At 39.0% G+C, this 16113-nt stretch overlaps 1 protein-coding gene across 2 annotated transcripts; it reads left to right on the forward strand.

Annotated features, from left to right (window-relative positions):
* Window positions 1–4170: 4170 nt before the first annotated feature.
* On the forward strand, window positions 4171–11713 carry NDUFA3 (NADH:ubiquinone oxidoreductase subunit A3). 2 transcript variants are annotated; one of them, XM_026712049.2, is made up of 4 exons: window positions 4171–4318; window positions 6724–6798; window positions 8473–8550; window positions 11532–11713. In XM_026712049.2, the coding sequence occupies exons 1-4, from the start codon at window positions 4303–4305 to the stop codon at window positions 11615–11617; spliced, it is 255 nt and encodes an 84-aa protein (XP_026567834.1). In that variant the 5' UTR covers window positions 4171–4302; the 3' UTR covers window positions 11618–11713. The 2 variants fall into 2 exon arrangements, with proteins under 2 accessions (XP_026567834.1, XP_087774029.1); XM_087917903.1 differs by lacking the exon at window positions 4171–4318 and adding an exon at window positions 4719–4889.
* The last annotated feature ends 4400 nt before the right edge of the window (window positions 11714–16113 follow it).

Raw genomic sequence — 16113 nt, forward strand, 5'->3', positions numbered from 1 at the left:
TTTATTGTGGTATGCAAACCAGAGTTTATAATTCAGCTATTTACACTGCAATTTGTTTTTGTGCTTTGCCCTATAATAAGAATAATGAAAAATTGACAACTGATTCAAAATGCAGATCATGCAAAGAGGCAAAAAAGTAGTTATGCAAAAAAGATCACTTAGCAGATTATAAAGCACAGTTGCCAAAATGATTCACTGGGACATCTGTAAAAATTATCCTGTGCCAGTAATGAAAAATTAGTATGAACATAGAGTTGAAAAATAAAAAAATGAGTGTGTTAAAATATTGTGGAATTTCTGAATACAAACCTAACCAGTAATTCTTGGCACATAAGACAAGAGATTTAAAGAAGAAAGTGTAAATAATTGATAGTAGGAGATAGTAGAATAGAAGCAAAGAACTGGAGAGGAACATAAATTATCAAGACCTGTAAACCAAAGTTCAAAGATTACTGGCTGTGATGGTCTCAATGGTTATTGGCATATAGGATGCTATACCAAAAAAATGTTGGGTGGCACTTAGAAAATCTGCACATTGACAAAATTTCTGTATAATTAATTGTAGAAGGCCAGACTTCTTGGATCTACACAAGTATAGGCTGTTACCTTATAGCATCAAAAGAATTCAATGTGTACAAGGACAATACCAGCAAAAGAACTGATAGTCATGACCTCCCTTTATTGTGAACAGATAATTCTTTAAACTTGTATGCCATCTGACTCTCATCAGCCTAAATGCCAGTTATTCAAACTATGATTTAGAGCCAGCAGTAGAAATCCAGTTAAATCTAGTGAATTGTCCAAAGTTTAGTTACATACTTAGAAGGCATTATCTGGCACTTCAGCTTGGTCTATTTTTTTTTTTTCAAAAAATAAGAGATGATCACAGGTGTGGTTCACTAAAGACGTCTCTTTTCGTAAAATAGATATATGCTGCAAAAAACTAGACAAGCCACCAGATGACTCCACCAAAATAAAGACTCCTTTCAGTCTTTGCCACCATCTATTGATAGAATAGAATTCTTTATTGGCCAAGTGTCATTGGACACACAAGGAATTTGTCTTGGTGCAAATGCTTTCACTGTACATAAAAGAAAAGATACATTCATCAAGAGTCAGGAATCATCAGGTACTATCTATCTATCTATCTATCTATCTATCTATCTATCTATCTATCTATCTATCTATCATCTATCATCTATCATCTATCATCTATCATCTATCTATCTATCTCTGAATTTCAAAAGAATTTCAGTATGGAAATGTAAAGGAAAAATTATAAAGGGAGGTCACTGTCAACACTGACTATAGCTGCACAAAACACATTTTTATCCTGTGGCCTGCATCTTTCAAAAGGGAACTGATTTTTTTTCTCCCTCAAAAACAGGATCTTGTGATCAGGATCAAGCAATGTTGAAAATGTCCTTCACTCAGGGTATGGAAAGACCCTGATGATTCAGTAGGAAAAAAGGATGGTTAAGAGAACAGCAGTTAGTCATTTTTCTGTGGGGTTGTTTTGGGTCTAACAGATCCCACAGTGTGACATAACCTCAAATAAATAAAAATTAATTATGCATTCATATTAATTATGCATATTGTATTAGGGTTTAAAAATGATTGTATAAACGTTGCATTTTTATCCACAAACCATTATGATCAATTGTCCTTGTATCCAGGGATATTAGCATTATTAAGGACACATTTTTCCCTTATGTACATATGTATAAATATTATAAGTTTGGTTCAGGCTTATCTTAGCTGAATCTAATCAATTATAGGTTATGCAATAATAAGTGTAAAACAAACAACTAGCAACAATTGGCAGCCAGACTGCATTGAAGAATTGGCAGTTAATGACAGTTGGCAGCCTAACCTTTGTAGAACTCCTGGCTCTCTAATTACATGGCATCAGGTGCTGAGCCTAACAGGACATAGCGAGGCTGGTTTGAGGCTTAAAAACCACAGCTGTGTTCATCAACCTTACTGCAGCGTATGATCTGAAGGTCAACTCTGAACAGGATCCGTACCCAACATGGTGTCTGCCAAGTCTCATTGATTAAGTGAGGTCTTGACTCTATCCCTCAGTGTGACTGTGGTGCTCCTCGACAAAATATCCATCACATTGGGGCCGAATGTCCATCAAGAGCTTACACCAGGTCAATGTCTGATTTTTTTTCAACATAGATCACCCTGTCCTTGAATGGCTGGGTGGACTGAACATTAACATTTGAACCGCTTTAAGTACATGTATTTGCCTTATGCTAAATAAATAAATATGCAATAATAAGTTAAAACAAATCGTGATGTAGCACATTGTAAGAATGTGATTTTGCTGTAATTGTATATAAGTGGAATATATTTATTTATTTATTTTTTTATTTTATTTTATTTTATTTGTCAATTGTTTACAAGATAATAAGTATAAGTGTATACATAGTTATGAATACATGAAATGGGTACATATAAGAAAAATAAAAGAAAAATAAAAGAAACAATAGGACAGGGACGGTAGGCACGTTGGTGCGCTTATGCACGCCCTCTACAGACCGCTTAGGAAAGGGGTGAGGTCAATAGTAGACAGTCTAAGGTTAAAGTTTTTGGGGTTTGGGGAAGAAACTACAGAGTTGGGTAGAGTATTCCAGACATTGACCACTCTGTTGCTGAAGTCGTATTTCCTGCAATCAAGCTTGGTGCGGTTAACCTTGAGTTTGTATCTGTTGTGTGCTCTTGTGTTGTTATGCTTGAAGCTGAAGTATTCATTGACAGGTAGGACATTGCAATGTATGATTTTATATACCATGCTTAAATCAGACCGAAGACGGCGTAATTCCAGGTTTTCTAGTTCTAGAATTTCAAGTCTGGTGCCATAAGGTATTCTACAACGAGTAGAGGAGTGGAGAACTCTTCTTGTGAAATATTTCTGGACTTTCTCAATTGTGCTAATATCAGATACGTAATGTGGGTTCCAGACTGATGAGCTGTATTCGAGTATTGGTCTAGCAAATGTTTTGTATGCTCTAGTTAGTAGTGTGATATTACCAGAGAAAAAGCTACGTAAGATTAGGTTAACAACTCTTAATGCCTTTTTGGCTATGTAGTTGCAGTGGGCTCTAGCACTTAGATCATTAGAGGTGAGTATTCCAAGATCCTTTACAGAGCTTGGATCATCAACAAGATCTTGACTATTCAGCTTGTATTTTATTTTCGGATTTTTTTTGCCAATATGTAAGACAGAGCATTTATTTGTTGAGATTTGAAGTTGCCATTTGTTTGACCATTCTGATACACAGTCAAGATCTTTTTGAAGGGTAGCAGTATTGTCTGTGGTATTGAACAGCTTTACATCATCAGCGAAAAGAATGCAGTTGCTCTTAATATGATCACAGAGGTCATTTATGTAGAGTATGAAGAGAGTTGGTCCTAGAACACTGCCTTGGGGGACACCACTATTGACAGGTACAGAATTTGATAGGTTGCTCCCAATTTTGACCATTTGTTGTCTGTTTGACAGGAATGCTTCTATCCAGTTATGCAGTTGTCCAGAGATACCATAGGATTTTATTTTTAGGAGTAGTTTGTCATGTACCACTGAATCAAAGGCTTTACAGAAGTCTATGTAGATTGCATCTATATATTTTGGACAAAAGCTTTCTTCACTGTAGGTTAAACTGCCTTGAAGAAGATTTGACGTAACAAAATCCAAAGGGAGGGAGAATTTTAATCCAAGCTTGCAGGACTTTATAAAATAACAAAGACTGAGTGACTGTCAGAAAAGAAAATATTTGCATTCTCTGCGTCATTCCATTTCCGATTAATTCTCCCCGTTTGTAAATCACGTTCACACGGGTACTCTTTCTCCACCGAGAAAAGGAAAGCAAACAGCACTTTTAAGCACGCTCTGCATGTTATAGATGTGAATGTTTTACTTTGCAAACCAGGAAACGAGGCGAACATGTAAAAACCACACGTGCCCCGCAAACCAGCCTTTTCTCTATTCGAGTTGCAAATGATATCAGAGCAAGCGATTTTTTTCGCAATCGGCTTGGTATGGACGTAAAATATTGGAACGTTTAATTATGTATACGCAGAATTAGAAAACAACTGTACATCGCCAGGGAAAAATATGGTGTATAATCCCTGACACAGAAATAAATACTTAACTATGAAATATTAAAAAGAAAAGCAGAGCCCACCACCGCTTTCCATGCAGGGCTTACCAACCAATCAGAGAGAGGGAGGAAGAACGCGACAAGACTACACTTCCCAGAAAGCCTGCGGGCTCCATTCCTTCTTGATTTCAAGATGTCTACCTTCGGCAGTAAGTGCGAGAAAAGAGTTTGTCGCGGGTGGGAGGAACATGTCCTTGGGAGATGGAAGGGTGTACATGGCGGGCTTTTCTTGTCGAGGGTGTCTAAGGGTACGAGGGTGGAAAGACCTAGGAGGAGGAGGAGGATGGAAGGGCGATGAAGGTTCCGTAGATATTCTGCAGAGGGTGTTGGAATGTCGTGGAACTTGAGGGCGATGGCGTCGTGGAGGGGGCTTCATTCATTACATTTAAATCCCGCATTTCCCCCCCCCTCAAAGCTGAGTACAGGTAATCCACTATTTCCAACAGTTTACTTAGTGCCCGTTCAAAGTTACAAGGCGCTAAAAAAGATGACTTACGACCTTTTTTCATGCTTACAACCGTTGCAGCATTTCCCACGATCACGTGACCAAAATCCAGACGCTTGGCAACTACCTCATATTTATGACGGTTGGCGGTGTCCCGGGGTCATGGGATCCCCTTTTTGTGACCTTCTGACAAACAAAGTCAATGGGGAAGCCCGATTCACTGAACAACCGTTTTGCTAATTTAACAACTGTGGTGATTCACTTTAACATCTGTGGTAAGAAAGGTTGCAAAATGGGGCAAAATTCACTTAACAACTACCTCACTTAGCAATGGAAATTTCGGGCTCAGTTGTCGTCTAGTCAAGAACTGTCTGTATTTGGTCCATTGCCCTTCAGGATTCCTATGCTAGGACATAGTTCATCCCTCAAAGACCTCCCCCCACATGCTAATGGCAAGTGAGGCCTATCCCTACCAAGCTCCTTTAGACAAGGTCGACAAAGCTCAGAAATGCAACACTGAGGTTGCCTGCTGCCAAAGAAAAGCTGGAAGAATTTGTAGGCCAAGCAGTTGCTGGGTAGACCTCATCACTGTTCCCCCCCCATAAATACATTTCAAGCTTTCTTCTGAGGAGCAGAAATGTCATGTGATGAAGCTCTTGCAAATTATTGGGAACTAGAGAGCCGGTTTGGTCTAGCAGTTGAGGCACCAGCAAGAAACCATGAAAGCAAGAAACCATGAGTTCAAGATCCAGCCTTAGCCTATAAAAAAGAATAAAGATGGGGTATAAATAAATAAATACTGTAAATAATTCCATCCCTGATTTAAGAATGTTAATAGGCATTAATAGGCAAGTTAAGTGCAGATGTGGACTGGACCTATATATGCTGTAAATCCAACCCACCAGAACTCATTAAGTCTCTCTCTTTCCTATTCCTTACACATTTTATGCCAGTCTGTTATTTCTATCAAATCCTTCCCAAAATTTGCAGCTATAGATACACTAATTTAAAATACTTCTCTATGAAAGGTATTTTTAAAATTAAGGACAACACAGTGGTGTACATTTACATAGTCCTTGATATACAATAATTTATTTAGTGGCAGTTCAGAGTTACAAGGATACTGAAAAAGCGAGTTACGACCATTTTTCACACTTACAACCATTGTAGCATTCCTATGGTCCCATGGTAACAATTCAGATGCATGACTCATATTTTTGACGATTGTAGTATCCTGGGATCATGTGATCATCTCTTGACCTTCTGACAAGCAAAGTAAATGGGGAAGTCAGATTTACTTAACAACCATGTTAACGTAGCAATTGCAGTGATTCACTTAACGTATGGCAATAAAGGTCATAAAATGGAGCAAAACTCACTTAACAACTGTCTCATTTAGCAACAGAAATTGTGGCCTCAATTATGGTTGTAAGTTGAGGACTACCTATACTTTCATATGTTTAGAATACTTAGATGTCAGTTTCCATTAACAATGTTCACAGTGTCAGAACAGGTCCAAACCAAAAGCAAACTGCCTGTAAAAAAAAAAAAAGTAAAGACTAGGAAAATAGCAAAATCTAACAAAAGCCTGTGTAATAAAACAAAGTTTTCCAGACACTTGTTAACCACAGGCTGGCTGTTTTAAAAGGATGGAGAACATCATGTCCCTAATTAATGTCCATTTGATTTCAGAAGGCTGCAAAGATTTAGTTTTAATAAATTCTAACGTGTACCTGATTTTACAGGCAGAACAGTGGCTATGAGGAACTAAATTTATTCAAATTAATAAACATCGTAGAAGAGTTATGTAGTCAAATTAGCAAAAAAAGAAATTAAAAAACAGTCTGGTAGCACTCTTTTTAATTAACGTTTTATTAAAAGACATCATGTTATACATTTTAATGATATATTATTGAAAAAGATGCTATCCAGATTCCTCCTGATCAAGTTTTCAAGTGTCTTAGCAGGTGAACAATTATCTTAATTATGAATTGAAAGTTGGGAAGGCTCTTTGGATTGCTACCCCAGATCAGTCTGAGTAAACAGTTCCAGGTGCTACTGTGGAAAACGGATCTGTGTATCAAAAAACACTTCTTCATCTTTCTGCAGGAATGGTAACATATGTAAAAACTGCATGGGGCAAGGAGCCAGTGATCGTAAGCTCTGTAATCATTGCAATTGTGGGTGAGTGTACACGGATGTTCCCTGAAATCCAAATATGTTTTATTCTTAAACCCCAAAGGTGCTTTTCCAGAAGGCAACTGGACTTTCTTGGTTTTTTTTTTTCTTTGAAAATGTTTCACTTCTCATCCAAGCTTAGCTTCTTCAACTTCTTGGATGAAGTAAAACATTTTTAAGGAAAAAAACCAAGAAAGTCCAGTTGCCTTTTGGAAAAGCACCTTTGGAACAACCATGACCTCTATCAGGCCTGTCAAGCTGATAGCCCACAGGCTGAATACGGCCTGCAGAAGCCATGCCCAACCCAGCCCGAAAAGGCAAAAAACATCCCCATACGTCATGACGCAGCTCGCGATGCAATTTGGTTTGACACCCCTGACCTAGATAATAGAGAATCTCCATAGATATTTTATTCTTTCAACTTTTAGTGTCCTTGAAATACTAAGAGGAGAAGGATTCTGGCAGCCCTAACATTAGGGCATTTAGCAGAATTAGGATTAGCTTTAAAAATTATGTTGCCTTTAAGATTTCTAGATCACAGTTCTCCAACCTGTGGGCCACAGGCCATTACTGGTCCATAGCCTATGGGCCACCAGGCAGTGTACGTAGCTGGCCATACACAGCTCCACTTGTGCGATCATTGGCACAAGCACTTGGGTCCCACTTGCACAGGTGCTAATGGCCCTGCTCACAAAGGCACTCGCAGCCCATTCGCGTGAACATTGCCATGGGCTTCACACATGCTTGCAGCCCCACTCGCGCAAGCATTGTCATGGGCGCCAGTGGCATATTAACCATTAAGCAGACTAAGCGCGTGCTTAGGCACCAGACCCAAAGGGGGCTCCACAAAGTTGAGAATATGGCTTCGTTGGTACAGTATGCACAAAGACAGGGAGGCACCAAGATCTGTCAGTGCTTAGGGCACCGGTGAGCCTTAATCTGCTACTGATGGGTGCTTACAGCCCCACTCATGTGAGTAGTAGGTGTTCGCACACATGCATGCACCTGCCCCTCCCACAAAACCATCCCCTGTTCCCCCCTCTGGGCTGCCAACCTGGAAAAGTTGGGGAACTCTGTTCTAGATTACATTCTTCATATTTCCAATCTTGGCCCCTTTCCAAATCTCTAGTATTTCTTGCTCAAGGTTGATTTTGAAATGGGGAACAGACTAGGGCTCGGCTACAAGCACTTCTTAGTGTGAAGAAAATCAGATTCAATTCCAGACATGTTCAGTTTGGGAAATTCTTGGAAACCCACTAGGAGTCATTCTAGAGCAGGGGTCTCTAACCTTGGCAACTTTTAAGACTTGTGAACTTCAACTCCCAGAGTTCCTCAGCCAGCTTTGCTTAACGTCTTAAAGTTGCCAAGATTGGAGACCCCTGTTCTAGAGAAGGTTGGCAAATATCTGAATCTGGGACTATAAGATTGACCCACTGTTTCAAAGAATTATGCTCAGGGAGACTTAGTTTGTGGATTGATTCTGTGACCAGTGATCAAACTTAGCTTGCTAGAGGGGTCTGTAGCTCCCATGGTAAATCATTCTGAGTAAATTTATTCATTCCTTTATGATAGCTTTGTACATTGCTGGATAGCTAGCATGTGAGAGAGAGGGAGAGAGAGATTATACACATTTATATATAAATGTATTTCTGGCACGCATCTTTGTTTTCATTATTTCAGCTGTAGCACTGCCATTGGTGAGCCCCTATACCCGTTATACCGCATTAATGAACGAGCGCATGCCATATCACTACCCAGGTACATGCACGTTTCTATTTTTTAGAAGCAGTTTTTGTGTGTTAGGGATAGCAAAGAAGCAGTTTTCATTAGTTTTTAATATGTAACATGTTGCACTGATGTATATGACTGACCGATTTCTTGGCAGCAAGGTAGAGGGAGTCCCTGGATGTAGGCTTCCCTTAAAAGTCCCTCTAAGTATGAGTTGACCAACTTGTGGACAACTTATGTTTAGAAACAGGCTGCCTACTTCTGAAAATGGCAAATGACCTTCTCCTTCCTTGAGCCGATAAATCACTAAAGCCACATGAAGTTTTCATATCAGTTAAATATGAGCCAGCAGTGTGGTACAACTGCCAAAAAAGCCAACACAGTCTTAGGCCGCATTGACAGAGGGATAGATCAAGATCCCATGAAGTGTTAATACCACTTTATAATACCTTAGTAAGGCCACACTTGGAATACTGCATCCAGCTTTGGTTGCCACAATGTAAAAACAAATGTTCAGACTCTAGAAAAAGTGTAGAGAAAAGCAACAAAGATGATTAGGGGGTTGGAGGCTAAAACATGAAGAATAGTTATTGGAATTGGGTATTTCTAGTTTAGCTAAACGAAACACTAAGGGTGAAATGATATAGCAGTTCTAATATTTGAGGATCTGCCACAAAGAAGAGGGAGTCAAGCTATTCTCCAAAGTACCTAAAGGCAGAACAAGAAGCAATGGGTGGAAACTAATCAAGGAGATAAGCAACTTAGAACTAAGGAGGAATTTCCTGACAGTTAGAACAATTAGTCAGTGGAACAACTTGCCTCCAGAAGTTGTAAATGTTCCAACACTGGATGTTTTTAATAAGAGATTGAACAACAATTTGTTTGAAATAGTATAGAGCTTCTTGCCTAAGTAAGGGGTTGGACTAGAAGACCTCCACGGTCCCTTCTAATTCTGTGATTGTTTTCATGAATTGCTGAAGCCACACATTTTTAATATACAGCCTATTTTCAGGGTTCATGAAAGTATTGCATGGCTTCAATACTTCATCAGCTCAAGGAAGGAGAATGCTGTCTAACATTTTTAGTAATAGGCAGCCTGTCTGTAAGCACAAATTCCGACTCATATACAAATTTGAATTAAAGACAGATTTAGGAGTGGATCTCTTGCTTAACCCAGGGATTCCCTGTATGAAGAGACAGAAAGATGGAATGTTCTAGAGCATGGCTGTCAAACTCCTGGCCAGTGGGCTGGATGCATTATGCACTGGCCACGCCCATGCCCAGTTTAGCAAAGGGGGAAAAGTCCCAATACATCATGTGACGCCGCTGTGAGGATATGAGTTTGACACCTGTTCTAGAGCAATTTTTTTTCCTGCTTGTTATTACTGGGTTGGGCAGGCAGCAAATTGGCATCAGAGACAACAAAAATTTTAAAAGTGGAGGGAAAACTCCAGGTTTCTCTGTTGGCAATGGGTAGTTTTCTGATAACATTTGGGCATCCCAACCATTATGGTGTATAAATAAACCACCGATTCAGTTGTAGGTAAGTTGTAGGTAAGTCAAATCTTACGCAATGATGCTGAATTCAGACATTTACTTAACCAGAGATTAAATAAACTTACAATTAGCTGGCTGGAAATGGGATGTTTTTCAAAAGGTGGTGAATATGCTTACATAATACAGGTAGTCCTCAACTTGCAACAGTTCATTTAGTGACCGTTTAAAGTTACAACAGCACTGAAAAACATAGAGTCATGACCATTTTCAGTTACAATCTTTGCAGAATCCCCGTGATCATGTGATCAAAATTCAGATGCTTGGCAACTGGTTCATACTTATAACTGTTGCTGTGTCCCAAGGAAGTTATGTGATCTCCTTTTGTGACCTTCTGATGAGCAAAGTCAAAGGAGAAGCCAGATTCTCTTAACAACCTTCTTACTAACTTAGGAACCTCAGTGATTCATTTAACAACTGTGGCAAGAAAGGTCGTAAATTGGGGCAAAACTGACAACAAATGTCAAATTAACAAATGTCTCACTTAACAGCAGAATTTTTGAGCTCAATTGTGGTCGTAATGCACAGGCAGTCCTTGACTTACAATTGAGCTTGAAACTTCCATTGTTAAGTGAAACCATTGTTAAGTGAGTTGCACCTGATTTTTATGACCTTTTCCACCAGGGTCATTAATCAAATCATCATAGTTGTTAAGTGAACACTAGGTCATTAAGTGAATCAAGACTTCCCCATTGACTATGCTTGATGGGAGCCAGCTGGGAAGATCACAGTTGGTGATCATGTGATCCTGGGATGCTTCAGCCATCATAAATCCATGCTAGTTGCCAAGGGCCCAAATTTTGATCATGCGACTACAGAGATGCTGCAATAGTCGTAAGTGCAAGGACTGGTTATCACTTTTTTTCCGTGCCATTGTAATTTCAAACAGTCTCTGAACAAATGGTGATAAATCAAGGACCACCTGAATGCTTGGTTACAAATAAGAAGCTACATTTTGCCTTAGCATATGAGATCAGGCCCAAATAGATTTAGATACTTAACTTACCACAATGTACAGAGCACAAAGACAGGATTTGTTCCCCATGCTAGGCCAAAACCAACGAAGCACATTATGGTTTAGTGTAATATGTGAACCCAAGCACTGATTCAAGTGCTTCATGTCCTTCTTTCCAGCATATAGCAATAGCACTTAGTCTTATATATTGCTTCACAGTGCTTTACAGCTCCCCTTAAGCAGTATACAGAGTGAGCATATTGCCCCAGACAATTTGGGTCCTCATTTTACCCACCTCGGAAGGAGGGAAAGCCGTGTCAAACTTGAGCCTGGTGAGATTTGAACTGCCAAATTGCAGGCAGCCGACAGCTGGCTGTCAGCCGAAGTAGCCTGCAGTACTGCACTCTAACCACTGCACCACCACGGCTCAATCTATAATTCTATAAGTGTTGCTGCTGGAAGTTTACAGTTGATGTTTTTGTTTGTCCTTTCTTCATCATAGTGCCAGTTCGAGATGATGGTAATATGCCAGATATTCCTGCTCATCCCTGTGACAAGGAGGGTGAAGTTGATTGGCTGAAGAAATGAGAACCTGCAGAGTGCAGATCTCCCCACAAGGTTCCCCTGCCTTGGTTGTACATGTGTTTCTTCCCAGGTGCAATAAATTTCCTCTTGTATCTAAAAGCAGGTTTCTCTGTTGTTGTGGCTGGAAATTTAGATCAGGAGCAGGTGGGAGGATACCTGGAATTTTTGGAATATCTATCCTTCATAAAATCAGGTTGTTAAAGCTCTTAGGAGACTTAAGTTGTGGGGCTCTTTTTAACTAATGGAACTGGGATTTTTTTTCTGGAGTTAAGTGCCTGATACCACTGCACATAGTCACAAACGGCTGCTTTAAGAAAAACAGTGACAACCTGCTACACCAGTTAGGGGGAAAAAAAGAAAGAGAGCAACACTCTTGTGTTTCTTATTGTCAAGAAAGATAAAAATCCCTTAAGGGAGGTGCAGAGAAGATGACACTATGCATTGTCAGAAAATTGTTTGGGAAAAAATCATAGTGCACAATTGTTTATTGACATGGTTTCCTTCCTTCTACCTTCCAGTTCTAAATTAGGACACTGAACCAAATCTTGGAGGAAAATTTGACTGGACTTATACTGCATATACTAAGTCGTGATATGGCTTGTTTGGTTTCAACATAGCATGATATATCAATGCAATAGTTAATTTCTAAATTTAGGTCAGTTAGTCAATTATTTAATGTGCTGTAGAGGCCCAGCTAATTGTGGTTTATGTGTCTGATTCACTCTCCTTGGTAGAGCCAAAAGGTGCTAGTTAAAATTATGGGCACAATTTGTGCAATGTATTTAGCCAAGCAGACTCATTCATAAGAGTATTCTTGCCTCCATCTTACCCTCCCTACGGAGTGTGCTGCAGTGGCCGAACCAGTAGTAAAAAAACCTACCAGTTCAGCTGAACCAGGAGTAAAAAAATCTACCGATTCGGCTGAACTGGTATTTCCAGTGACCAGCTTGGTGACAATCAGCTGTGCCATGCGATTTAGATTAGCTAGAAAGCAGGAAATTGTCTGATATCTTGCTTTCTAGCTAATCTAAATCGTGGGCACAGCCGATTTCTCCCCCTCACTTCATAATGCTGGGTTTTTTTCCAGCTCTCAGGAGCTTTCCCTGAGGCCCACTAGGCCAAAAACTGGGTGGGGGAGGTTGCAAAAGAAAGAGAGAGGGAGGGATGGGAGAAATGGAGGGAGAAGAGGAAGAAAAAGAATGGGAGGGAGGGAAAAAGGAGAGGAAGGAAGGACCCACAAACCTTGCCAGTAGACCAAGGGTCTTCTAACTTGGAAAAGTTTAAGACTTGTGGACTTACTTCCGGTTTGGGCTTCTTCGGCGATGGACCAAAATCGCGATCATCCGCGGTTTTGATCTGTGCTCACCGCTGGAGCACCCCAAGCCGCCCGGATTCGGGGCTGAAGCCACCCCATAGAAGTGGTGAAGAAGGGGGAGCCGTCAGCGGGGTTGAGGAGAGCCCCATCTCTCCTCCTCAGCTGGCCATTACTCCCTTTCCCAAAGGCAGTTGTAGCAGTGGTCAGAAATGGACACCTCAAAGAAGAACCCGACCGGACAAGATTGTGCAGGGGGAAGTTTAAAGGAGAAAGTTTGACTGACCGGGTTGAATGGAGAACATCTATTTAAGGTACCTGGAACCTGAATTTTAAAGACTAATACTATTCCTAAAAAATATCTGAAGCTGCGAAAGAGAAAGGGAAAGGAAACGGAATTGGCTTTTTTTCCTCTAACATTGACAGTTTTAACTGACTTGACGTTAAGAAGAGATTCGAATAAGAAATTGATACTAATCCACTTTGACATTAATAGGCTATTTCTAGCTGAAAATAAAGTCTCAAAGGGATAAAGATTCTTGGACAATTTAAAAACTTTCTTTAAAAAAAAAGAAGCAGAGGGAAAAAGGAGAAAAGAGGGTGGAATCTGGAAAATGGAGGAGACCACCTGGAACTTAAAAAAAATTGATAGTGGAATTTTAACAAGGCTTTCAAAAGATACATTGTAGCTGAAACTTTGTTACAAGAGAACAAATCCCCTGGAAAGAGAAAGTGAGAAAAGAAGCAAGAAACAGCTTTGGATTATTGGATGATTCCTGGAACTTTGGATGGAGGATCCTATTGAAATAAAATAAAATCATCTGGGGGTTGTTTAAATTTTTTTTAAATGGCATCACTCCTTGAAGAGTTAAAAATGAGACTTAAAGAACAAAAAGATGAAGCACAAGACGGAAGAGGATCCTTTGGCTTCATATTTCAATTTTTAGGAATGGAGATCTTGAACTATGATAAACAAGAAACGCTGACAGAACAAGAAGGGCGGGATAAAGAAGAAGCCATCTTCAATGACCAAGCAACTTTAAGCAGGGTAAAATAGGGAAAGGGAGTTAAAAACTTAAATACTGAAGCAACAACCGAAAAAAAGAGTAATTTGAATAGTAATCATAACATCAGGAAGAAGCAGAAGGGAGGATCACTGAAGGGAGAATCAGATAGAAAAGGGAATAAAAAGGGGAGGGAGAAGAAGAGAGGGAAAAAGGAAAGGAAAAGAAGCTACAAAAGACAGAAACAAGATATAGAGGTACAGGAAAAACGTACAGGAATTAACGGTATAAACCTATTTAAAAGACACAGAGACAATGGTTAAAATTCAAGGAGAGGATTCTGCAGAGGTGCATGAGATAGCATTGTTATATGTTAGATGATAAAAGTGATAGAAAAAAATTCTATTGATGTGTAGTGGAATATTTGTAAAGAGAATAAGGCTCTCAATGTTTTAAAAAGAATGTTTAAAAAAATTGAAAAGAAACATGGAAGATTTTTATCAGTTGATAAGATGAACTTGAATAAGAATAATAACTTTATTGACTACTGTCAATAACGATTGTTTGGTTTTTTATTTAAAGACAGCAATAAATAAAATATGAAATATAGATTAAGGTGAAAGACAACTGATATTACTAGTAATGTTTGTTAAAAGAAATAGAAATGTAAAAGATTATTATTAATGGCAGAGCTGTACTTGAATAGAATAATTATTCCATTTACTATTGTTTTATTTATTTATTTATATATATACACACACACACACACACACACAGATACATATATACTTTTTTCTTTTAAGAATTTAGTGTGTATTTTAAGGGAATGTACCAAGCAGAATTTGATTGAAAATAGGTATGTGTTATAAAATAGAGGTTAGAAAATGAATGTTATAACTGTAAAGCTGTAACTTAAATTTTTAAATAAGATTTGAAAAAAGATACAAAGGTGTTACACTCTAGTCTAGTAATTACAGGGGAAATTTTGTTTTATGAGAAAAGATAATATGAAATTGTAAACAGGACAGACGAAAGTATAAAAACAGATTAGAAAGATTTTAAAAATTAGAAAAAGATATGTAATTGAATTCAGAAAGGAATGAGATAATTTAAAATAAGGCTATAGGAAGTAAAGAAAGGGAAAAGCTATTGAAAAAATTGTGAAAATAGTTATAACATATGGATTAGAATGTATAAGATAAATATGTATTGAGTTTATGTCTGTATGGAGAAGTGATAACCCAGGGCCACGCTGTTCTCCAAAAAAGATATTTTATTTGTATTTGTATGTTTTGTGAAAACTTAAATAAAACTTTTATTAAAAAAAAAAAAGACTCGTGGACTTCAACTCCCAGAATTCCTGAGCTAACATGACCAGAGGAGGAATTCTGGGAGTTGAAGTCCACAAGTCTGTCAAATTTGAAGACCCCTGCATTAAGTGCAGCTTCAGAGGATGCTTTGAAACAGCACACCAATCCAGGGCTGGAAGATACCTGGAGATCATCTAGTCCAACCCCCTGCTCCAGAAAGTGAGTTTCTGTCTTTAGAACCCCCCCAGTCACATGACCACATAGCCATGCCCACAGAACCAGTAGTAAAAAAAAAAATTGAATACCACCACTGGTGTGCTGAGCTTTTAAGGCTTGTCTAAGGCTGAACACCTCTGTCAATCCAGAATGACTGCCAGTTTGGGTTACAGAAACTTGGGTTTTCCCTTTAAATACAATTGGTGCCCTACTGAATTGCTACAACCACCCTATTTTCCCTCTTAAATAATTAGAAAAATGTTAGAAAAGAACTGCATTTAAAAATAAAGTTAGGTACTTTAACTCTAACTTCTGCAAGCTAAGGATTCCAGGTTTACATAGCCACTCCACCTCTTGTATGTATGTATGTATGTACACACCTTTGCATCAGTCTGGACTCTGGGTGATTGCCCGGACAAGACTGTGAAGCTTTCTTGGCAATATTTTTGAGAAGAGATTTGCCCTGGATTCTTTCCTAAGGCTGAGATTGACTAGCGGTTTAACCCCACTGGCTTTGTGCCTAGGATAAAACCACATGGTCTCCCGATTTCCAGCCTGTTGCCTTAATCACTACACCAAACCAGCTTCCTTACATCTTAGATCTTTGTTAAAGGACACACACCATAAGATGCACTGTTAATAAGAATAAGCACACAG

This window comes from Pseudonaja textilis, chromosome Z, assembly GCF_049901715.1.
Source record: "Pseudonaja textilis isolate UNSWEBS1 chromosome Z, rPseTex1.2, whole genome shotgun sequence".
In the NCBI taxonomy this organism is placed as follows: domain Eukaryota; kingdom Metazoa; phylum Chordata; class Lepidosauria; order Squamata; family Elapidae; genus Pseudonaja; species Pseudonaja textilis.

What these genes read in the sequence shown, in the direction of transcription:
- NDUFA3 (XM_087917903.1), top strand. Translation starts at nt 4,817, where the DNA reads ATGGGGAAGCCCGATTCACTGAACAACCGTTTTGCTAATTTAACAACT. An exon ending in GATTCACTTTAACATCTGTG is followed by an intron (nt 4,890 to 6,723) that starts GTAAGAAAGGTT and finishes ATCTTTCTGCAG; the next exon opens with GAATGGTAACATATGTAAAA. An exon ending in TGTAATCATTGCAATTGTGG is followed by an intron (nt 6,799 to 8,472) that starts GTGAGTGTACAC and finishes TCATTATTTCAG; the next exon opens with CTGTAGCACTGCCATTGGTG.